The 19348-nt window shown below is 47.3% G+C and overlaps 1 protein-coding gene across 1 annotated transcript in view; it reads right to left on the reverse strand.

Annotated features, from left to right (window-relative positions):
- PLD5 (phospholipase D family member 5) overlaps positions 1–19348 on the reverse strand; it is a 178576-nt gene extending 159228 nt beyond the window's left edge. The window contains exon 1 of the mRNA XM_054712994.1: positions 19160–19348. Coding sequence (XP_054568969.1) covers positions 19160–19348 — 189 coding nt within the window. The remainder of the gene's footprint in view (positions 1–19159) is intronic.

Here is a 19348-nt window from a genome sequence, read left to right on the forward strand (position 1 = left end):
AAGAAAACAATTCTTGGTGAAAGGTATTTCAGCGTTAACTCTTGATGTATGTTGTCAAATTATTAGAGAAAAGGGTTTTTACAATTGACTTCCACCCAAAGAGTTAAAAGTTTTGATTTGCATCTATTTGTTAGTGAAATGAGCCATATTCAGGCATTTATTGCCCATTAATATCTCAGAGAAGATAATTAAGGGAACATTTTGACACATATGCCTCTTTTCTCAGGCCCTAATAAGGTACAAGTAGATTCCCTGGAAAAACAAATTAGTAGAAAGGATAATAAATGTAGCAAAGGACTTAACTAAGTAAACTGGGTATTATATAAAGAAGTTGGAAGCAAAATCTAGTAATAAAGAGTTATGCTAGCCCTGGCTGGTTTGGCTCAGTGGACAGAGCTTCGGCCTGGCAGACTGGAGGGTCCTGGGTTCGATTCCAGCCAGGGGCACATGCTCGGGTTGCGGGCCTGATCCCGAGTGGGGGGGTGTGCAGGAGGCAGCTGGTTGATGATTCTTTCTCATCATTGATGTTCCTATCTCTGTCTCCCTCTCCCTCCCTATCTGAAATCAATAAAAATATTTTAAAAAAAGAGTTATGCTAATAATGTACCTGAGTCTTTACCTATCTTTATAGTTATGTTTATCTATAGATCTATATCTAACTGTATCTATATCTATATCAATATATCTGTATCTTTAGCCTTTTCTACCACGTTTTCCTTTTTCTCTTCTAAGATTTTCACCTCTTCTTACTTTACACTTTGGTTTGTTTGCTTGTTTTTTTGGCCTGGTGTAGCACATCTTAACTGGCAGTAAGATGCACTACGTAAGGGATGAGCTGTTACTTCTTTTTTAGGGGACGTTCCAGTATCTATCGATAGCCATGAAACAAACCACCCCTAAACTCAGTCGCATGAACAATACCACTTTCTTGTACGCATGGACTCTGTGGGTCAGGGATCTGGGCAGGCCGCAGCAAGGATGGCTTATGACCATGCTGTGAGCTGCTGAATCATCCATCCCTCCAAACTGTTCATGTGAGGTAATCAATGCCCTTACTGTCTGAGACATTCTGACTTGGCCATTCTCTTACTTATGGCTGAACCTATCATAAGTGGACTAAACAAGCATGAGAGTTTCCTAGTTTGTTTCTTTCTTTCTTTTCAATATTTTTTATTTACTTTTAGAGAGAGAAAGGAAGAGAGAGAGAGAAACATAGATGTGAGAACAGATCATCTATTGGCTGCCTCTTGTTTTAAATTTTTTTTTTCATTGATTTCAGAGAGGAAGAGAGGGAGAGATAGAAACATCAATGATGAGAGAGAGTCACTGATCGCCTACCTACTGCACGCCCCGCTACTGGGGATGGAGCCTGCAACCCGGGCATGTGCCCTTGGCAGGAATCGAACCAGGGACCCTTTAGTCCACAGGTCAACGCTCTATCCACTGAGCCAAACTTGCTAGGGCTCGGCTGCCTCTTGCATGCCCCCAACCAGAGATCGAGCCCACAACCTGGCCCTGATGGGGAATCAAACCGACAACATTTCGGTGCACGAGACGATGCCCAACCTGGTCAGGGCTGTGTTTTATTTTTGAAAAATATTACATCCTTGTCATTTCTTCTCTCATAAAAGGAAACTACAGGAAGTGATTTAAGTTAGGCCTTTCTGACACAGAACAAGCAGAAATTCAAGATATCCATGTGGGGAGGGGAGGGAAGGCCAATTAAAGGGAAGTTCCACAGGAATCGCATGTTGAGGGTGTGAGAGGACTGAGCTTTGCCACCCAAAATATGCTTTTTGGGGTGTTATTTTAAGCTGGTTATTGGGAAACAAAAGACTGAGAAACAACCTTTGACCCTCCCCCTTTATCTGCCTAAAGGAATTCAAATAGAAACACCTCCTTAAAGGAGCAAAATCTTAGCATCTAAATGCCACCTTAGCATCTTCCTCCCCCCCTCCCCAAATATATTTTTATTCATTTCAGAGAGAGAGGGAGAGGGAAAGAGGGATAGAAACATCCACGATGAAAGAGAATCACTGATCGGCTGCCTCCTACAAGACCCCTACTAGGGATCAAGCCTGCAACCCTGGCATGTGCCCTGGATGGGAATCAAACCCGGGACCCTTCAGTCCACAGGCTGACACTCTAACCACTGAGCCACACCAGCCAGGGCCACCTTCGCATTTTAATATAAACAAAATGTGCCCAACAGGGAGCTCTCCAGCAAAGCCTGCTCACCGGATCCCCTCCGTGTCCTATGGTTCCTGGGTGGCCAAGAAGGAATTTGATTACCCTGTGTTTGCTCTTTTCCCTCTACCTCCGAGTCCAGACCCTTCTCCTTTGTCTAAAATGGCACAGGGACCTCAATGCACAATAAATCTCGCGGCCTCAAATCCTTACGGCACCTCCGCATGTACGTCCGTAATAAGATCTGAAACATTTTCTCCTGTTAATATGTCCCATGTTAATGTGCATCCGAGCTCAGGCAGAAGAACTTAGACAGGTGGGAGGAAACAGATGCTATGGGCATAATTAGCTAGTTATTAACATCAGTAATAGGAAGAGAGCAAAGCGGGGGAGGGGGGGGAGACATGGTAAGCATGGTCATCTGGGCAGCCTCACCAGGAAGCTACAGCGTCACGCTCCCCAGGGGCCCCCGGGTGCATTCTCTGCAGGTCACTGGGGGAAGGGGTCCGACAAAGGAGCCGATGGGCGCATGCGCAGGGAAGTTGGGGTGACTTGCCTGTCAGTCTAACCCGGGAAAAAGACCAGTGGCTACAAGAGTGGAGCCGCTGCAAGTGCAAGAAATGCTGGAAGGTTAAAACCCCCCGAGAGTTCCTTCTGTCTTGCCTTCCGGTCCCCCCTTACTCTCTCATGCCCTGTTCCCCTCACTCGGCTGCCATGTGGCCTGAAGCAGCCGTGGGCCCTGCGTCCCCCCACGCAATGGACTAGAGCTGGGAACACAAGCGAAGCTGGCCGATGCTAGACTGGCTGGACTTTTTAAAAAATATATATATTTTATTGATTTTTTACAGAGAGGAAGGGAGAGGGATAGAGAGTTAGAAACATTGATCAGCTGCCTCCTGCACACCCCCTACTGGGGCTGTGCCCGCAACCAAGGTACATGCCCTTGACCGGAATCGAACCTGGGACCCTTCAGTCCGCAGGCCGACGCTCTATCCACTGAGCCACACAGGCTAGGGCTGGACTGGACTTTCACATGAGACAGGAATTCTGGGCAGAGGCGTTGTCCTGCTGACAACGTGGCTGGACTTTCTCCACGTCTGGCGAGGCGGGCAGAGATGGGACCTTGGAGGAAACCCCATTCATCTGACATCATCAATAAAGCTTTTCACGAAATCCCACCCTCCCATGGGGGGGGCCTCAGGAAATCCTTTTCCTCATCGTACCCCAAGAACTCCACTGACGGCACCCCTACAGGTACCTCTCAAAATGTACTGTTCTTGTTTGTTTATGTTTTTATGGATTTCAGAGAGAGGAAGGGAGAGGGAGAGGGAGAGAGAGAGAGAAACATCAATGATGAGAGAGAGTCATGGATCGGCTGCCTCCTGCACGCCCCACACTGGGGATAAGCCCACCACCCGGGCACGTGCCCCGACCACGGAACCATACCAGCTGGACTCCAAATGAATTGTTTTCATCACTTTAGTCCCTAAAGTTCTGTCGAAAGCAGCTGGTTTGTCTTCAGTTGATTTGTTGCAGGCGCTTATGTTGGGGGGAAATGGACAAAATATGGGTGTCCACTAGTGACCTTGAAGAGCCTGTTAAACTCCAACACGCATGAGGGACCGACCTCTTGGACTCTGCAATCCACAGGCCGCCTTAGGCCTCATCATTCCAGAAGAGAGCAAGAAGGCTCTTCGATGCATTTTCATACGAGACACTAACCCCCAGGGCAGTTTCCAAGGCGGGTCCTTTTCAAATGACTGCCTCCATCTAAGGAAGCACTTCTTATGCTACAACATCCTATATAATAAAAGGCTAATATGCAAATCGACTGAATGGCGGAACCACCAGTCACTGTGACGCGCACTGACCACCAGGGGGCAGACGTTCAACGCAGGAGCTACCCCTTGGTGATCAATGCGCTCCCACAGGGGGCTCACGGCTGGCAAGCGCAGTGGCGGTGGTGGGGGCCTCTCCCACCTCCACAGCAGTGCTATGGACCCCTTGGGGGATGTCTGACTGCCGGCTTAGGCCCGCTCCCTGAGAGGGTGCAGGCCGGGCTGAGGGACCCCGCCCCGCCCTACCCCATGCATGAATGTCATGCACTGAGCCTCTAGTCTAAAAATAAATTCTAAACTCTCCCCAAAACAAGTTTATAACTTAAGCTCACTTTTTAGCATACATGTTTATTGATCTCCACTTTAGAAATTTATATCTCTAAAAATAAAAAACAACCACTTGAATACTTGGGGGAAAGGTGTTTTCCCCTTAAGTGAAAAGTAATGTTCCGTATGTTTTCACTTTTCACATAGACTTTTTTAAAAAAAAAAAAACCAGTTTTCCTAATGATTCTGAATTTTAAAAAACTGTCTTAGAAACCGTAACTCTGCTGAAATGCAGAGTAATATATATGCTTTAAAATTTGGCAAACTGACATTCGTTATCAAATTAAGCTGATATTTTAGAGCTATTCCCCCTGAGCGCGTGGATATTTTTTATTCTGTCCTAAGGAGGACAGACAATGGGGAAACGGGTTTGTGTGTAACAAGAAGATTTCATTGGGTACCAGGAGGAGCTCTCTCGATAGCGATGCCTTTCTAAGGGAGGCTGTGAAGGGCACATCTTGTTGACACGTTTGTGAATTTATTGCAACCCACAGACACCATGGAATACACCATGGCAAGGTACAGGGCATCATCTTGGATCCTATGGTTTCATATCATGGACCAGAGAAAGGGAGACCATCTGAGCAGTGAATTACAAACGGCCTCCTCCGAGCTGGCGATGAAAGACAAGGTGACGGCCATTCCCTTCCAGTTTGCAGCTCAGGCACCCCCGCATCCACACGCTCACCAGCCTGCGGAGAAATCATGGCCTTTCTCACCCTCCAGCCCAGCGCATCTAAACAGAAGGAGCGTATAGTAACAGCCCTGCCCCAGCAAACACAAGTGTAGGAGTTGAAAAAGAAAGAGGCTTTAACAAAAAAGGACAATAAGTGGAGACACCGATAGGTAGCACTTGCTTTGGCTTAGGAACTCATGAGACCTGCTGTTACCACGCTTCTGAAAAAGAAGAAAGTTCTGGCCCAGCTGGCGTGGTTGAGCGTTGACCTATGAACCGGGAGGTCACGGTTCGATTCCCGGTCAGGGCACATGCCCAGGTTGCAGGCTCTATCCCCAATGTGGGGCATGCAGGAGGCAGCTGATCCATGATTCTCTCTCATCATTGACGTTTCTCTCTCTCTCCCCCTTCCTCTCTGAAGTCAATAAAAATATTATTATGAACCAGAGAGTCAAGTTCTGATGGGCAGCAGAAAGTGGTACCCTTGGCAAGGGCCCCATTTCCCAGACATAACGGCCTACCTCTGGAGTTCATTGCCTCTCCCCTGGCAATTAAGCTACTGAGAAGAGCGATCTTTAGCAAAGCTAATGTCTAGACATTCTCTTGATGCCGGATCACTACAAATCTTAAAACGCAAAATGAAGTTTCTAATCAGAAACCCAGACATCCCCGTTGGCAAGTTTTCCATCTTGCGCTGTGCCTTTAAGAAGTACATCCTGCCCTTCTGGCATTTAAACACAGGAAAGACATTAACGACGGAACTCAAGCGACTATGCCTCCATCCCCAGTAGTTCCACGGGATCTGTAAGCCTTCCTGCCTGTCCCTCTCCTTAACACTCAGACTCTCCTGTCAACTTCTCTTGCCACCTGTCAACTTCCTTTCCTGACCTCAATACCAGTTCTGTGACCGATACTCTAAATGCAATATAAAGCTAAGTGATGCATTCACATAGGAAAAAAGTTATCCTAATGAAGTAAGAAAGGCAACTACATGCAAATCGTAAGAGCAAGGGCCTGCCTTTTGAATGCCTCCTGTGTGTTGCTCCTGGTTGATCATCACTCCTATGTAAGTTCTGCCTCCCTAACCAGTCATTCATTCTTTCACTCATTCATTCATTCACTCATTTGTCCACTCTTTCCATAGTCAAGTCAATCAATATCGGATGTCTACCAGGCACCGTGCATTAAGGGTGCACTGTTATGAGTAAGACAGCATTGTTGTCCTCGAACTTTCCACTGAAGGTAAAAGATAAACAATTAATGAGGCAATTAAAAAGACAGTCCACTAAGGGCTATAACAGATGCCTGCCCGTGATGTCATGGGGCCACACAGGAGGGGCACCTAACCAGGTTTAGGTTTAAAGGTGAAAACATTTGAGTTCTGAGGGACTAGATCATGAGCAACTGAGGTCAAAGGTCCAATCATAGACACTGGAATCTTCCCAAGCCTGAAGCTCAGTTCCTTGTGGGGAGCAGGAATTGGAATGCTGTTAATTAATGTCATAATAATATTGGTATTATGGACCAACCCAGTATCAATGGCTCAGGTCCAAGATATAAAGATAAATAGGGCAGAATTCCAACTCTCAAGGAGTGTTTGTAATTTTCCCTGTTCATCCTTGTCTCCATCACGCCAATTACAATTTCTGGGACATCCCTGGCACTCGGTACATGTTTGCTAATGGATCAGCTTTCTTGGACTGCCTACAGCCAACGAAGCATCAAGTCCCATGAACTCTTATTTCACAGTACTGCTTGCATCCGTCCCTCCTCAATTTTTCTTCTTCTGCCACACTTTTTGTGTGATTTCCCATCTCTACCACTAAAAGACACTGGACACGGGTCCCCCCGCCCCCCCCCAGTTCCAGATCTCACTCCCAGACACCCCATGCCACCAGCACCGAAGCCTGAGCTTGCTAATTAAAGTGCCTATTGAAATATCTCCCCTTCTGCTTATAGAGGGAAGCCCATCATCTCCAGCTTGCCATTCAAGTCCTCAAACCCTCCAAGGTCTTGCCCTGATCTACCACTGTGTTCGCATACCCAGCATTCCCTTAACAAACCCTGTCTTCCAGCCATACTTGGTGCTCACTGGTCTTCCAAACACGCGTTTGCTGCTCAGATTCCGCTCGAAACCCTTGATTCAGGGCCAGTCCTCAACCCAGCAGCTCCTCTTGTTGGCCTAGAACAGTGGTCGGCAAACTCATTAGTCAACAGAGCCAAATATCAACAGTACAACGATTGAAATTTCTTTGGAGAGCCAAATATTTTAGACTTAAACTTCTTCTAACGCCACTTCTTCAAAACAGACTCGCCCAGGCCGTGGTATTTTGTGGAAGAGCCACACTCAAGGGGCCAAAGAGCCGCATGTGGCTTGCAAGCCGCAGTTTGCCGACCACGGGCCTCGGGAGAAGCCTTCTTTAACCACCTTCTCCGGACAGGAGTGATGTAAGGTTTCTCAACCCCAGGAGTTACAATTCACTAAACAACTGCCCCGGAAGGGAGCTCAATAAGGATTTATTAAGGAATGAGCGGCCCAGTAGAAAAGACGAACACACCATCAGAACACAGCGTAATATGTGTATCAGGGAGGACAGGGACGGCTGCTGATGCTGAAAGCAGATGGTAGGAATGAGAAGGAAGGATCCAGGAAGCCACTCCCAGGGAGGTGACAGGTAAGAGTCACCCACATGCAGACAATGACAGAAGGCATCAGGGCCCAAGGTCCAGGGGCCGGAGAGAGTAGGATGGGAGAAGCATAGTGTCTGAGGAATGCAGCCAGAAATAAGCAGTAAGCAAGGGAAGGGCACTATACACATTTGACTCTTTGGTAAACCATCATGGAGAGATGAAAAAGTGTGCAAATCTTCAGTGTACAGCTTGATAAACCTGACTTCATAACCACCTCCTAAAAAAGGAGGTACAACACTATTGCTCCCCCTAAGCTTCCCCAGTGCCCATTTTATCCTCAGAGGTAACCATTAATTCTGATTTCTATATCCATAATCTAGCTGTGCTTGTTTTTTCATATAAACAGAATCATGTAGTCTATATGTCTTGATTTCACTCATTGTAAAGTCTGAGTCATCAACATTTATATATATACTAGAGGCCCAGTGCATGATTGAATCATGCATGTGTAGGGTCCCCTACACGCTTTCGCTTCTCGCGGGGGAGCTGGGTGCCTGTCCGCTGGTGCACCAGGCCTTTCAGAAGCCTCCGGCTCGGCGGAGGCTTCTGAAAGGCCTGGTGCCGGAGCAGACAGGCACCCAGCTCCCCCACTTTTGATGGTCCGCGGCCGCTGAGGGGGGCTACCCTGCTGTTGAGAGGCGCAGGGGGCGGCCTCTCAACAGCAGGGTAGCCCCCCTCAGTGGCAGCGGATCCGTGCCTCTCAATGGCCGGATAGGCCACCCCGAGTCCTGCCCCCCAGCCTCCCGCCGCCCAATTGTGGGCGTAGCTGAGTGATGGTAATTTACATGTTACTCTATTATTAGATAGGATATATGTATATATATGTATACACACACACACACACACACACACTGAGTGGCCAGATTATTATGATCTCTGAACGCATAATAATCTGGCCACTCAGTGTGTATATTAGAGGCCTGGTGCATGAATTCGTGCTTGGGTGGGGTCCGGCCAGCCTGGCTAGGGGGAGGGGACATGGGCAGTTGGCTGGCCTGCCTGCTGGTCGAACTCTTGGTCGAGGGGACAATTTGCATATTAGCCCTTTATTATATAGGATATACACTGAGTGGCCAGATTTTTATGCGTTCAGAGATCATAATAATCTGGCCACTCAGTATATATATATATATATATATATATATATATATATATATGTAGATATAGATATAGATATATATATATGTAGATATATAGATAGATATGTATACAGATAGTTAAACTTTTTTTCATTTTTTAATGTATTATATGAATAATTAGAATTCATTATCCATTCAACTATATTGGATATTAGGACATTAGATATCAGAAAATGAGATAGTCAACTATACTGGATATTAGGGATACATCTGATTGGGAACTACTAAAATAAAGCTTCAATAAAGATTCAGGTACATGTCTTTGGTGCACATAAATACATATTTTTTAATAAATACATACTTGAAATTGCGGAGTCATAAGGTATACATGTGTTTAAATTACTAGGTATTGCTAAGTTTTTTAAGGTGGCTCTATGAATTATATAGTCCTACCAGAACTTACGAAAGCTAGAGATGTTCCTCATTTTCATCAAAACTTATTACTGTCAATCATTTTAATTTCAGCCATTTTGGTGATTGTATAATGTTGTATGGTTTTGTTTTAACTGTTTAGTTTCTTGTTGAACTGATGACATCAGGCACTTTTTCTTGTTTAAATGTCTTGCTCACTTTTCTGCTAGGTTGTCTACATTCTTATTGATTTGTAGGCGCTGTTTGTATATTCTGGCTGAAACCCTCTGTCAGAGTGTGTATTGAAATATACATATGAAATATACATATCCTGCTGCTTTGTGACATGCCTTTTCATCCTCTTAATGGACTCTTTCATAGACCAAATTACTTAATTTTAATGTATCTCAGTTTACTAATCTTCACTGGGATTATTAAAGCTCCTTAAGAATTTTTCCTAGTCCAAGTTGATGAAGGTTTTTTATTATATTACTAGAGGCCCAGTGCACGACTTTGTGCACCAGTGGGGTCCCTCAGCCTGGACTGCAGGATCAGGCTGAAACTGGCTCTCCGACATCCCCCGAGGGGTCCCGGGTTGCGAGAGGGTGCAGGCCAGGCCAAGGGACCCCACCAGTGCATGATTGGGGCTGGGGAGGGACGTGGGAGGTTGGCCAGCTGGGGAGGTACCACAGGAGGGCTCCAGGGTGTGTCTGCCGGACCCCAGCAGCAAGCTAACCTACTGGTCGGAGTGTCTGCCCCTTGGTGGTCAGTGCACGTCATAGCGAGCAGTTGAGCGTCCTTAGCATATCATTAGCATATTACGCTTTGATTGGTTGAACGGATGACTGGACACTTAGCATATTAGGCTTTTATTATATAGAAGCCTCATGGTTTCACTTTCTTAGTTCTACAACTCATATCTACCTGACTTTTGTGTGTGGTGTAAAAGAGAAATCAAGATCTATTTTTAAAATAGCTATATAACGGACTCAATACCATTTTTTAAAAAAACATCTCTTTCCCCCTGCACTTCTGTGCCTGCCACCTTTGTCATTAAGTATCTGTCAATAACAAAATATACTCAAGTCTGTTTCTGTGCTCTCTGTTGTGTCAACTGATCTTGTCACTGATCCTTGCACCAAACCACACTGCTCTAATTAACCTAGCTGTTTAGTAAGTTTTGTTATCTGGAAGCAGTCATCTAACTTTGTTCTTCATTAAGATGGTTCTGTCTATTCTTGGGGCTTTGCATTTCCATATGAACTTTAGAATTATTGTTCAATACACACAAACTTGTTGGGATTTTCATTGAAATCGTATTTATAGATCAATCTGGGAGAGAATTCAAGAGGCCTTGTCAGTCTCGTTACGTATTTGATACTTTTATGCTAGACTTATTCCTAAGTATTTGATATTTTCATGATAATGTTAATGGTTTTCAGTTTTACTTTGTTTTTAAAATTGTTTTTTCCTAATTTAATTTTGTAGACAGACTTTGTATGTGGTGGCTGTGATAAATCCAGAGATATTATTAATTCACTAGAGGCCTGGTGCACAGATTTGTGCACCAGTGGGGTCCCACAGCCTGGCCTGCGGGGATTGGGCCAAAACTGGCTTTCCAACATCTCCCGAGGGGTCCTGGATTGCAAGAGGGCACAGGCCAGGCCAAGGAACCCCACTGGTGCACGATTGGGGCAAGGCGGGGACCGTGGGAGGGCTCCAGGGAATGTCTGGCCTGTCTCACCCAGTCCTGATCAGCAGGACCCCAGCAGCAAGCTAACCTACCAGTTGGAGAGTCTGCACCCTGGTGGTCAGTAAGCATCATAGCAACTGGTCGAACACTTAGCATATTAGGCTTTTATTATATTAATTCATTAACTATATCTGTAGTTTACTCTAATAATGATAATTTTGTTACTTCCTTTTAATTCTTATATTTTTTATTTCTATTTCTTGCCTTATTGCATTGGTTATGACCTCTGGCACAACGCTAAACAGAAGTAATGATAGTGGACATCTCTGTCCCATATTTCACCATTAACTGTGATTCTTTTAAAAAAAAATCCTTTATCAGGTAAATGAAGTTTCTTTTTATTTTTAGTTCATCGAGAATTTTATCATGCACAGGTTTAGAACTTCAGCAAATGCTTTTACTTCATCTTTTGAGATCATCATATGGGTTTACTTCTATTCTGTTAATGTGATAAATTACATGAAGTGATTTCCAAATTTTGTATCAACTTTGCATTATTGGAATAAATTCAACTTTGTTATCATTATACATGGCAGGATGCATTCCTTATCTTTTTATTTTTTTTTAAATATATATAATTGATTTTTTACAGAGAGGAAGAGAGAGGGATAGAGAGTTAGAAACATCGATGAGAGAGAAACACTGATCAGCCGCCTCCTGCACAACCCCCACCGGGGATGTGCCCGCAACCAAGGCATATGCCCCTGACCGGAATCGAACCTGGGACCCTTCAGTCCGCAGGCCAACGCTGTATCCACTGAGCCAAACCGGTTTCGGCCCTTATTTTTTTTTTTTTAGCTGTATATTATTCTTGTCTAAACAAGTCCTCTGAAGGCAGTGTTCTGTACTATTTTGCACTATTCTGCACTATTCCTAACACTGTAATTGTATTATAACTGCATTTATAAAACTTAAACATTTTGAGGGAGGGACCCCGCTCTAGTCTTCGGATGTTCCCTACGATTTGGAACACAGTGTGCGCCATGTAAATGGTGCGGAATGAAGTACTCACACTCTCCGAACAAAGTGCCTTCCACAGAAAAGACACTCTCAATAAATGTCTACTGATAATGAGTTTGCCAGTTAGTGCTTTTTTTTAAATTTTTTTTATTTCAGTGAGGCCCATCTTCTCAACTTAACGCCTCACGTTATCACTGAATCAGACCTAACAACTTACTGGCAGGACATAATCATGCCTCAATTCCAAGAACAGTATGTTCTCCAGGCTTGCTGTCTGCTTTAGAGAATAGAGAACCATGTACACCACCCACTGGCCATGACAGTCAGTCCCACGACACCTGGGCAGGTGGCTCAACCTCACGTGTGAGATTTTTCCCACGTGCCCGCGTCCACCTGGCAAAGATTCCAGGTGTTGCTCTTTTCTCATAAGCCCTGCCTAAGCGCTTGATGTGTGAGTTTAGAAATTGGGTTCATTTTTCTCTATTTCTGAAAGAATAGAAATGTTTTTTGTTTTGTTTTTTGGTAAAAAGGTCTGTGTCTAACAACCACAATTTGGCTTTTCAGCTGCTCTCAACACTTAGGTTGTCCTCTAAACGCACACAGCACACCCGGTGTAGGCGTGGAGCGTAGGCAATTCGGAAGCTTCCAGGGTCCCCAATACACACACGTGGAGCCAACTTTCTGAGCTGATAGCTTACCACAAGGTCTGCCTCTGTCCATCTGTCCGCCCATCAGCTAATTCAGTATGAAAATGTGTTACAGCCACTTCCTTGTCCCAGAAGTTCAAAAGATTCACCATGTTTTCTTGATCTTTAGAGCTAAAATAGAAGGACTGAAAGCTGTGACGTAGGTTTATCCTGAGACAGACACAGAAGCCTGCCAAGAGAGGTGACAGCTTTTAAGAGAAACTAGCCAGAAGTGGGTACGTAGCTATTATATGGAGGAGGGGGGAAAAAGAATCTTAAATGCAATAGCCTTGAGCTTCTCAAGTTAAATATATTGTGATGATATCACAGACCAGTGGTCGGCAAACTCATTAGTCCACAGAGCCAAATATCAACAGCACAACGACTGAAATTTCTTTGGAGAGCCAAATTTTTTAAACTTAAACTATATAGGTAGGTACATTGTTATTAACTTAATTAGGGTACTCCTAAGCTGGCCTTTGCTAAAAACTCAAGGGGCCCAAGAGCCGCATGTGGCTCGTGAGCCGCAGTTTGCCGGTCACTGTCACAGACTGATGCTGATGTGAAAGTAAGTCAATAAGCCACACCCAACAGAGTTCAGAGAAGTCAAAGGTTCTTCAAAACCAACGGAAATGTCAGCCCACAGTGAGAGAAGCCCATTAGTGGAACAAGTTTGCTACCGACAGGGGTGACAAGCGCGATAATGGCCACAACACTGAGCTCCATTAGAACACACTCAAGAGACATCTCTGGTTTCCTTGCCTGACCCATGAGCTAGAGAGGCAGAGAGTCCTGCCTCGGCCTCGGCTTTGTCTGTCCTGTTTATCTAAAATCTCATGGCAACAAATCCTGATAAACGTTAATGTTCCTAAATGTTTGCCGCACTAAAAGGATCCAGTCTGCCCGGCCAGTGCGGCTCAGCGGTTGAGCATCATCAACCTATGAACCAGGAGGTCACGGTTCGATTCCCGGTCTGGGCTCATGCCCGGGTTGCAGGTTCCATACCCCGGTGTGGGACGTGCAGGAGGCAGCCGATCAACGATTCTCTCTCATCACGGATGTTTCTCTCTCTCTCTCCCTCTCCCTTCTGCTCCAAAATCAATAAAAATATATTTTAAAAATAAAATAAAATGATCCAGTCTGGCCAATATACAGACACGTGGAAAAGGCTCTTTTCTGCTTGTCTGCTTGTCTGATAGGTTTTTATTGGAACATTTTAAAGACTCACTCCCTTAGATTGACGCTGCGGGGTACCATCCTCTGCTCTGTGGGACATAAACAGCATTACATAACAACAGCCTGGACCACGGTGACCAAATTTGCGCCTATCCATTTATTCTTTGCTCATCGCGTGAATAATTTATTCCAGGAGGCAAGTGTGTACTTGGCATTTATTTACTATTCACTGGCAACATGCATGCTATCGAAGCAGGTGCCAATTCACAGGTAGAGGAGATTTTTTTTTTTTGTTAAAGAGAGGCACTTACTAAACCAAGCAAGATACAGGGCTCCGTACAAGTGTGAACATTTAGGATTCTAGCTTCTCCTCTTTACACATGCTCTCTTCTGCTTTCTCTTTTCGTTTTAAATGGGCTTTGTGAGTCACCGTGCAGATAAATAAAACATCGCTAGGTTTAATTCAACCAGCACAGAGCTGGGAAGGAAAGGAGGGGTTGGGGGCCGGGCAAGGAGCTGGGCTCTGCTAGCAGAGCCGGCAGAGAGAGCGAGGGGGAGAGTCAGCCACAGGCTGGCCAGGCCGGGCGCAAGCGGAGCCACTGGTTCAGGAAAGAGCCAGGCGCCCGGGGGACAGGAGGCCAGGCGAGGAGGAGGCGGCCGGCAGCTGGCTTTGCCGGCCAGACAACCCACACGCTGTGCCCACAAGTAAAATGCAGATAGCCTGGCTCTCAAACTTGGGAAGTGGAAGCCGCTTGGGTGGAGGGTGAGGGCTCGGCCGGCCCGCCAGGCCACACCTGAGATGAAATCACGCTTATGGGTACGTACGTGCGGGGAGATGGCACACGGGCCATGGTGTCCTACTGAGCTAGTCAGGGCTGCTCGTTCTCTTTCTTCTGGGTCTTGGCTGAATCTGCCTCCCTCGCCCTCTCTGTAGCAGCCTTGACCATGAAACTTCCTCCGGCCAATGACAAGGAGCCAAAGGATGTATTGTTCTGGGCGGACACACAGCGAGCGGCGGGACATGACTCACCGGCATCCCTTTAACTACCTTGACAACCACGACAACAATGACCCGGAAGGCACTTCCTGCAGCCCAGACAACTGACAGGAGGAAAATACCTTGTGGCTATAGGCTGGATGTTTGTGTCCCCCCCAATTCAGATGTTTCCGTCCCTCAAAAATTCAGATGTTGAGTCCTAACGCCCAGTGAGCTGGCATTAAGGGGTGGGGGCCTTTGGGAGGTGACTTGGTCATGAGGCTGGCGCCCTCAGGATTAGGATTAGTGCCCTTCTAGAACAGTCTCCAGAGAGCTCCCCCCGCCCCTCCCACCACGTGAGGGCTCAACGGAAAGAGGGCTGCCTGTGAGCTAGGAAGCAAGTCTGCCCGCACCTCACCTTGATCTTGAACTACTCAGCCTCCAGATCTGTGAGAGATGAATGCTCGTTGTGTCTACGCCGGCCCAGGGTACTGTTACAGAGGCCCACCTGAGCGAAGACACCCGTGAACCTGCCAGCTGAGAAGCATGAGGGGAGTGTGTGTCATGCAGCACACACATGGGCTGTCTCCTTGAATCCGCCCAGCAAACCTGGACTCTGCCTCCTGGTGACTGAGTCCTTTGCCCGAGATCAAGAGTTAACGAGTGATGGAGTCAGAGCCTAAACCCAGGTCTGTCTACCCAGAGCCCCTCTCTTCTCCACAGTTGGGCAAAAGCAAATTGAATGAGCAGGAGCGGAAATACGGCATTCCCACCTCCGTAAATGCATCAGGGAACTTCTACCCACGTGCAACTGACGTGAAGCCAGGCGACCAAGCAGAGTAGCCTCTCCCACTTTGTAAAAAACAAACAAGTTTTACACAGGCCATCTGCCACCAAAGGACACCAGTCTAATGTTGCTCTTTCCTGGGGGTAGTCAAACCACAGAGCAACGGTGAATCCCGAAGGCACCAGCTCCAGGGAGGGCTGATGAAGCAGGGGAGGGCGGGCCTTGAAGAAGTGTCCACCTGCTCCTCTCGCTTTGCTAGACCATACATTTCCCCTTGACATTACATCTAAAGTACACACAGATCCTACAGACAACAGACGCCCATTGTGTCCCAAACCTAACCCTTCTAATGCCATGGGCCTTATGATACAGACATGGAAGCGAAATAATAGGATCAGGAGCACTGTCTGGGGCTAATGAGATAACATTCTAGGGATGCCCAGAAATTTCACTTGTCCCTGAGATTTCCAGCTGGAGTTCAAGGTCCAGAATCCATGGTACAAACACACCTTCCTTGTCGCTTCTAATCATGACTCAAGAATGGAAGAATTCCCTCACGTGCTTTTATTTCTTAACTAGAGGCCCGATGCACGAAGATCCGTGCAAGAATGGGCCTTCCTTCCCCTGGCTTCCGGCACCACCTTCGCTCTGGCCCAGAGCCACCTTTCTGCCTTCCCACACTGCCCAGAGGCCCAGAGCAGCTGGGGTGGTGCAGAATGCCTGCGTCGTCGCCATGGTGACAATGCAAGCATCCCACCCCACCCCCAGCCTCTCTGCTCTGTGTATGCAAATTAACCCATCTTTGTGTGGGTTAATTTGCATACTCACTCCTGATTGGCTGGTGGGTGTCGTGAAGGTACAGTCCATTAGCATGTTACTCTTTTATTCGTGTAGATGGGTGTTCATCCTGTTAAGTATCTAGCAACCAATGAATGACAGGAATCAGATTTCCAGGTGGGTTGAAAGCACTCCGATTCTGCACCGATTCATGTCACTTGTCTCCTGTCCTGTAGCCTTTAAACTAGAAAAGGAGAAAGAAACCACTTACTAAGTATCCTCATTTCCAGCGAAGCGGGTGGAAATATATTCTTTAGCTGTCACCTGACGTTGTGCTATTGACTTTCACATTAAGCAATGCCTCCGAAGTCTGGTCAGAGCCCACACCCTGCCACCTTTCACTGCAGGGAATTCCTTTATGGCAAGGATGGAATACGTGTGTCAACGGATGCCATAAGTTATTTATACCCATACTGACTCTTAAAACCCCAGCAAAATAACAGTAGGTTGCTTTCACGTAAATGCTCTCCATTATAATTATTCATAATAAAAATCATGGTCATCCCGTTGATTAGACCGACCAAAGGATGTTTTGTGTTTTTAACTACCATCACCTTTGAACTTCATATGACGCACTCATCCTACTCTCCGTAACACCCAAATCCGAAGGTGCCGCGTTTGTTCAGAACGCTGTCTATCCTACAGTCAACATTACATTTTCATGTTTTGTGTGGCCACAATATGCCAGGCAGCATTTGTTATGGGTTTTCACATTTCCAATATCTAACTAACTTGAAACATCATCAGGGACACACAGCTGATATATATTCTAAATACCCAGGAATTGAATTCAGACGAGTTTACATTCTTATGCTATTTTTTTTTTATAGCACTTTCGTAAATATTCTTTCATTTAAAAAGTTTGTGGGTGTTTCAAAGGAGCAGAATATCATAAAAGGCTTCCTTTGAAGCAAAGGCCCCTTTCTAATCGAAAGCAAGTATAGGGAAAAACAGAATATGGTTCACGAAATGCACGTGAGAAGGCACACAAACAGGCTGTTAATTTAAATAACAAATGAGGCTATTGATTTTTTTTTTTTTTAAATGAATGCAATGCTCTCTGTGGAGCACCTGAGTGAAGAAAGCATAGGTCCCTGCATGTTTCCAACAACCATTTCACCTCCCTTTGGCCTCTCGCTCTGCTTGTCCAGAAAGGTACGGACTCTGTCCCGGCCCATCTGGGATGACTTCATACTTTCAATAAAAACCTGAGTGGGAGAAACCATTTAACCATATCGCACGCGGCGTCTGTGACTCAAGGAGGCATACTCATAGGAGATTGCGCTATTGATTTTCAGTAGGAGAAGCAAGGAAATAGATCGGCTAAAAGCACACGCTGCAAATGAACACACGTTCCGAGTGCAAGTGAAATGAAGATGCATCACCATCCTAAGCCTCCACCGTCCTCCCAGGTCCTCACACCAGATTACATCAAGTGCCCCATTCATTACACGACGATGCCACTGGCTCCCCTTTAAAGGAATACCATCAGCGGTCCCCCTACGCTGATTCTGGAGCTCGCGTTTCTAAGTGGACACCTTTGCCTCTCAAACAACTTGCCACCCTAGAAATCTCCTTCCATTACTTCCCAGGTCTTGAGGAGGAGACATCCTTTCTGGTGTTAAGGAAATGGATGGTTCTCTACACCCCGAGGCAGAAACGGGTCCCCAACTTAACAGCTTTCAATGTGAGCTTTCAGTGGCTTCATCAAGCCCTTGGAGAAAAAGCAGAGACCTTCCTGTAAGAGAAACATCCCTTTGCAGGATCCCTCCTGGGAAGCTTGGGGTGGTGGGGTGGGGGTGGGGGGACTCAGGTCGGTGCAGGTAGATGTGTGTGAGTCCCCGAAGTCCTATGGTTCTAACACTACTGGTGGTGTGACCCAAATACAAGGGAACCTCCACGTTCCATGAACAGACTCAACTAGATGAGGCGTCTCTGCAGGAAGACATCGCCTCTCCTTAGCTGGCGGTGCTGCGCTCTTGCAATAACTGCTTCCTCTTAACATTTGCTTTCAGGAGATGCTGATGGGTTAGATTGGAAACTGTGGGTCCAGGGAAACGCCTCTTTAGAGGGACTTTTTCCTTCTAGAATGAAGAGTCTTAGGGGCTCAGCCCAGAGCCCAGGGCGCTTGGCGGGGAGCCCGCACCCTACGGGGGTGGAGGTCCCCGCTCGCCTGCTCCCACCCTCGAGGGGGGGGGGGGGCGTGTTCCTTTTCCCTTTCTCTTTGCAACGCGCACATCCCTGCAGATTGGGCTCAGGTGGAGCGGATCGCCCGTGGCTCATCCAGAGGCCGCTCTGCAGGAACCGCCTGTGCGCGGGCCCAGGGCGAGTCGCCAGCGGCGACAACTTTCCAGATTCTTTTAGTCACTTTGTGGACGCAGTTTAGTCCCCCCCAAACCCGCACAAACGCCCCTCTAAAGCCACCACCGCGCCACGCCGGGCTCCTCGGACCACGCTTCACTTCTAGTCACCCCCGCCCCCCAAGGCACAGCGCAATGAGCCCCACAGCGCGGACGCCTGCGGGGGATGGAGGTGCGCGGGGCCAGGCGGTCCCTGGAGAGGAGGCTCCCCTTCCCTCCCCACACAGCCCGGTCCCCACGGCCAGAAAGTGCAGGCGGAGGAGCCCGGGTTGGAAAGGGGGCGCGGACGCCCTGCCTCCGAGCGCGCCGGGGCCGGGCCGCCCTGGGGTGGGGGGGTGGGGGGGGGGTCCGCCCTCGGGGTGGGTGCGTGCGCGCGGCAGGTGCGGGCCGGGGAGCGGGGAGCGGGGCGCCTTACGTGCTCCAGCTTGTCCTTCCTGCGGAGCCAGACGCTGGCGCTGTAGTCCTGCTGCTTGACGCTGCTGTAGAAGTTCGCGCCCACCCGGGTCAGGCTGGGCGAGGGCTCCTTGGGGCGGCTCTTGAGCCGCATCTGCTCGAAGCCCTCGTGGGGGGAGGCCGCGAGCCACTCGTGCTGCCGGATCTCCAT

Source organism: Eptesicus fuscus, chromosome 24 (genome assembly GCF_027574615.1).
Source record: "Eptesicus fuscus isolate TK198812 chromosome 24, DD_ASM_mEF_20220401, whole genome shotgun sequence".
In the NCBI taxonomy this organism is placed as follows: Eukaryota; Metazoa; Chordata; class Mammalia; order Chiroptera; family Vespertilionidae; genus Eptesicus; species Eptesicus fuscus.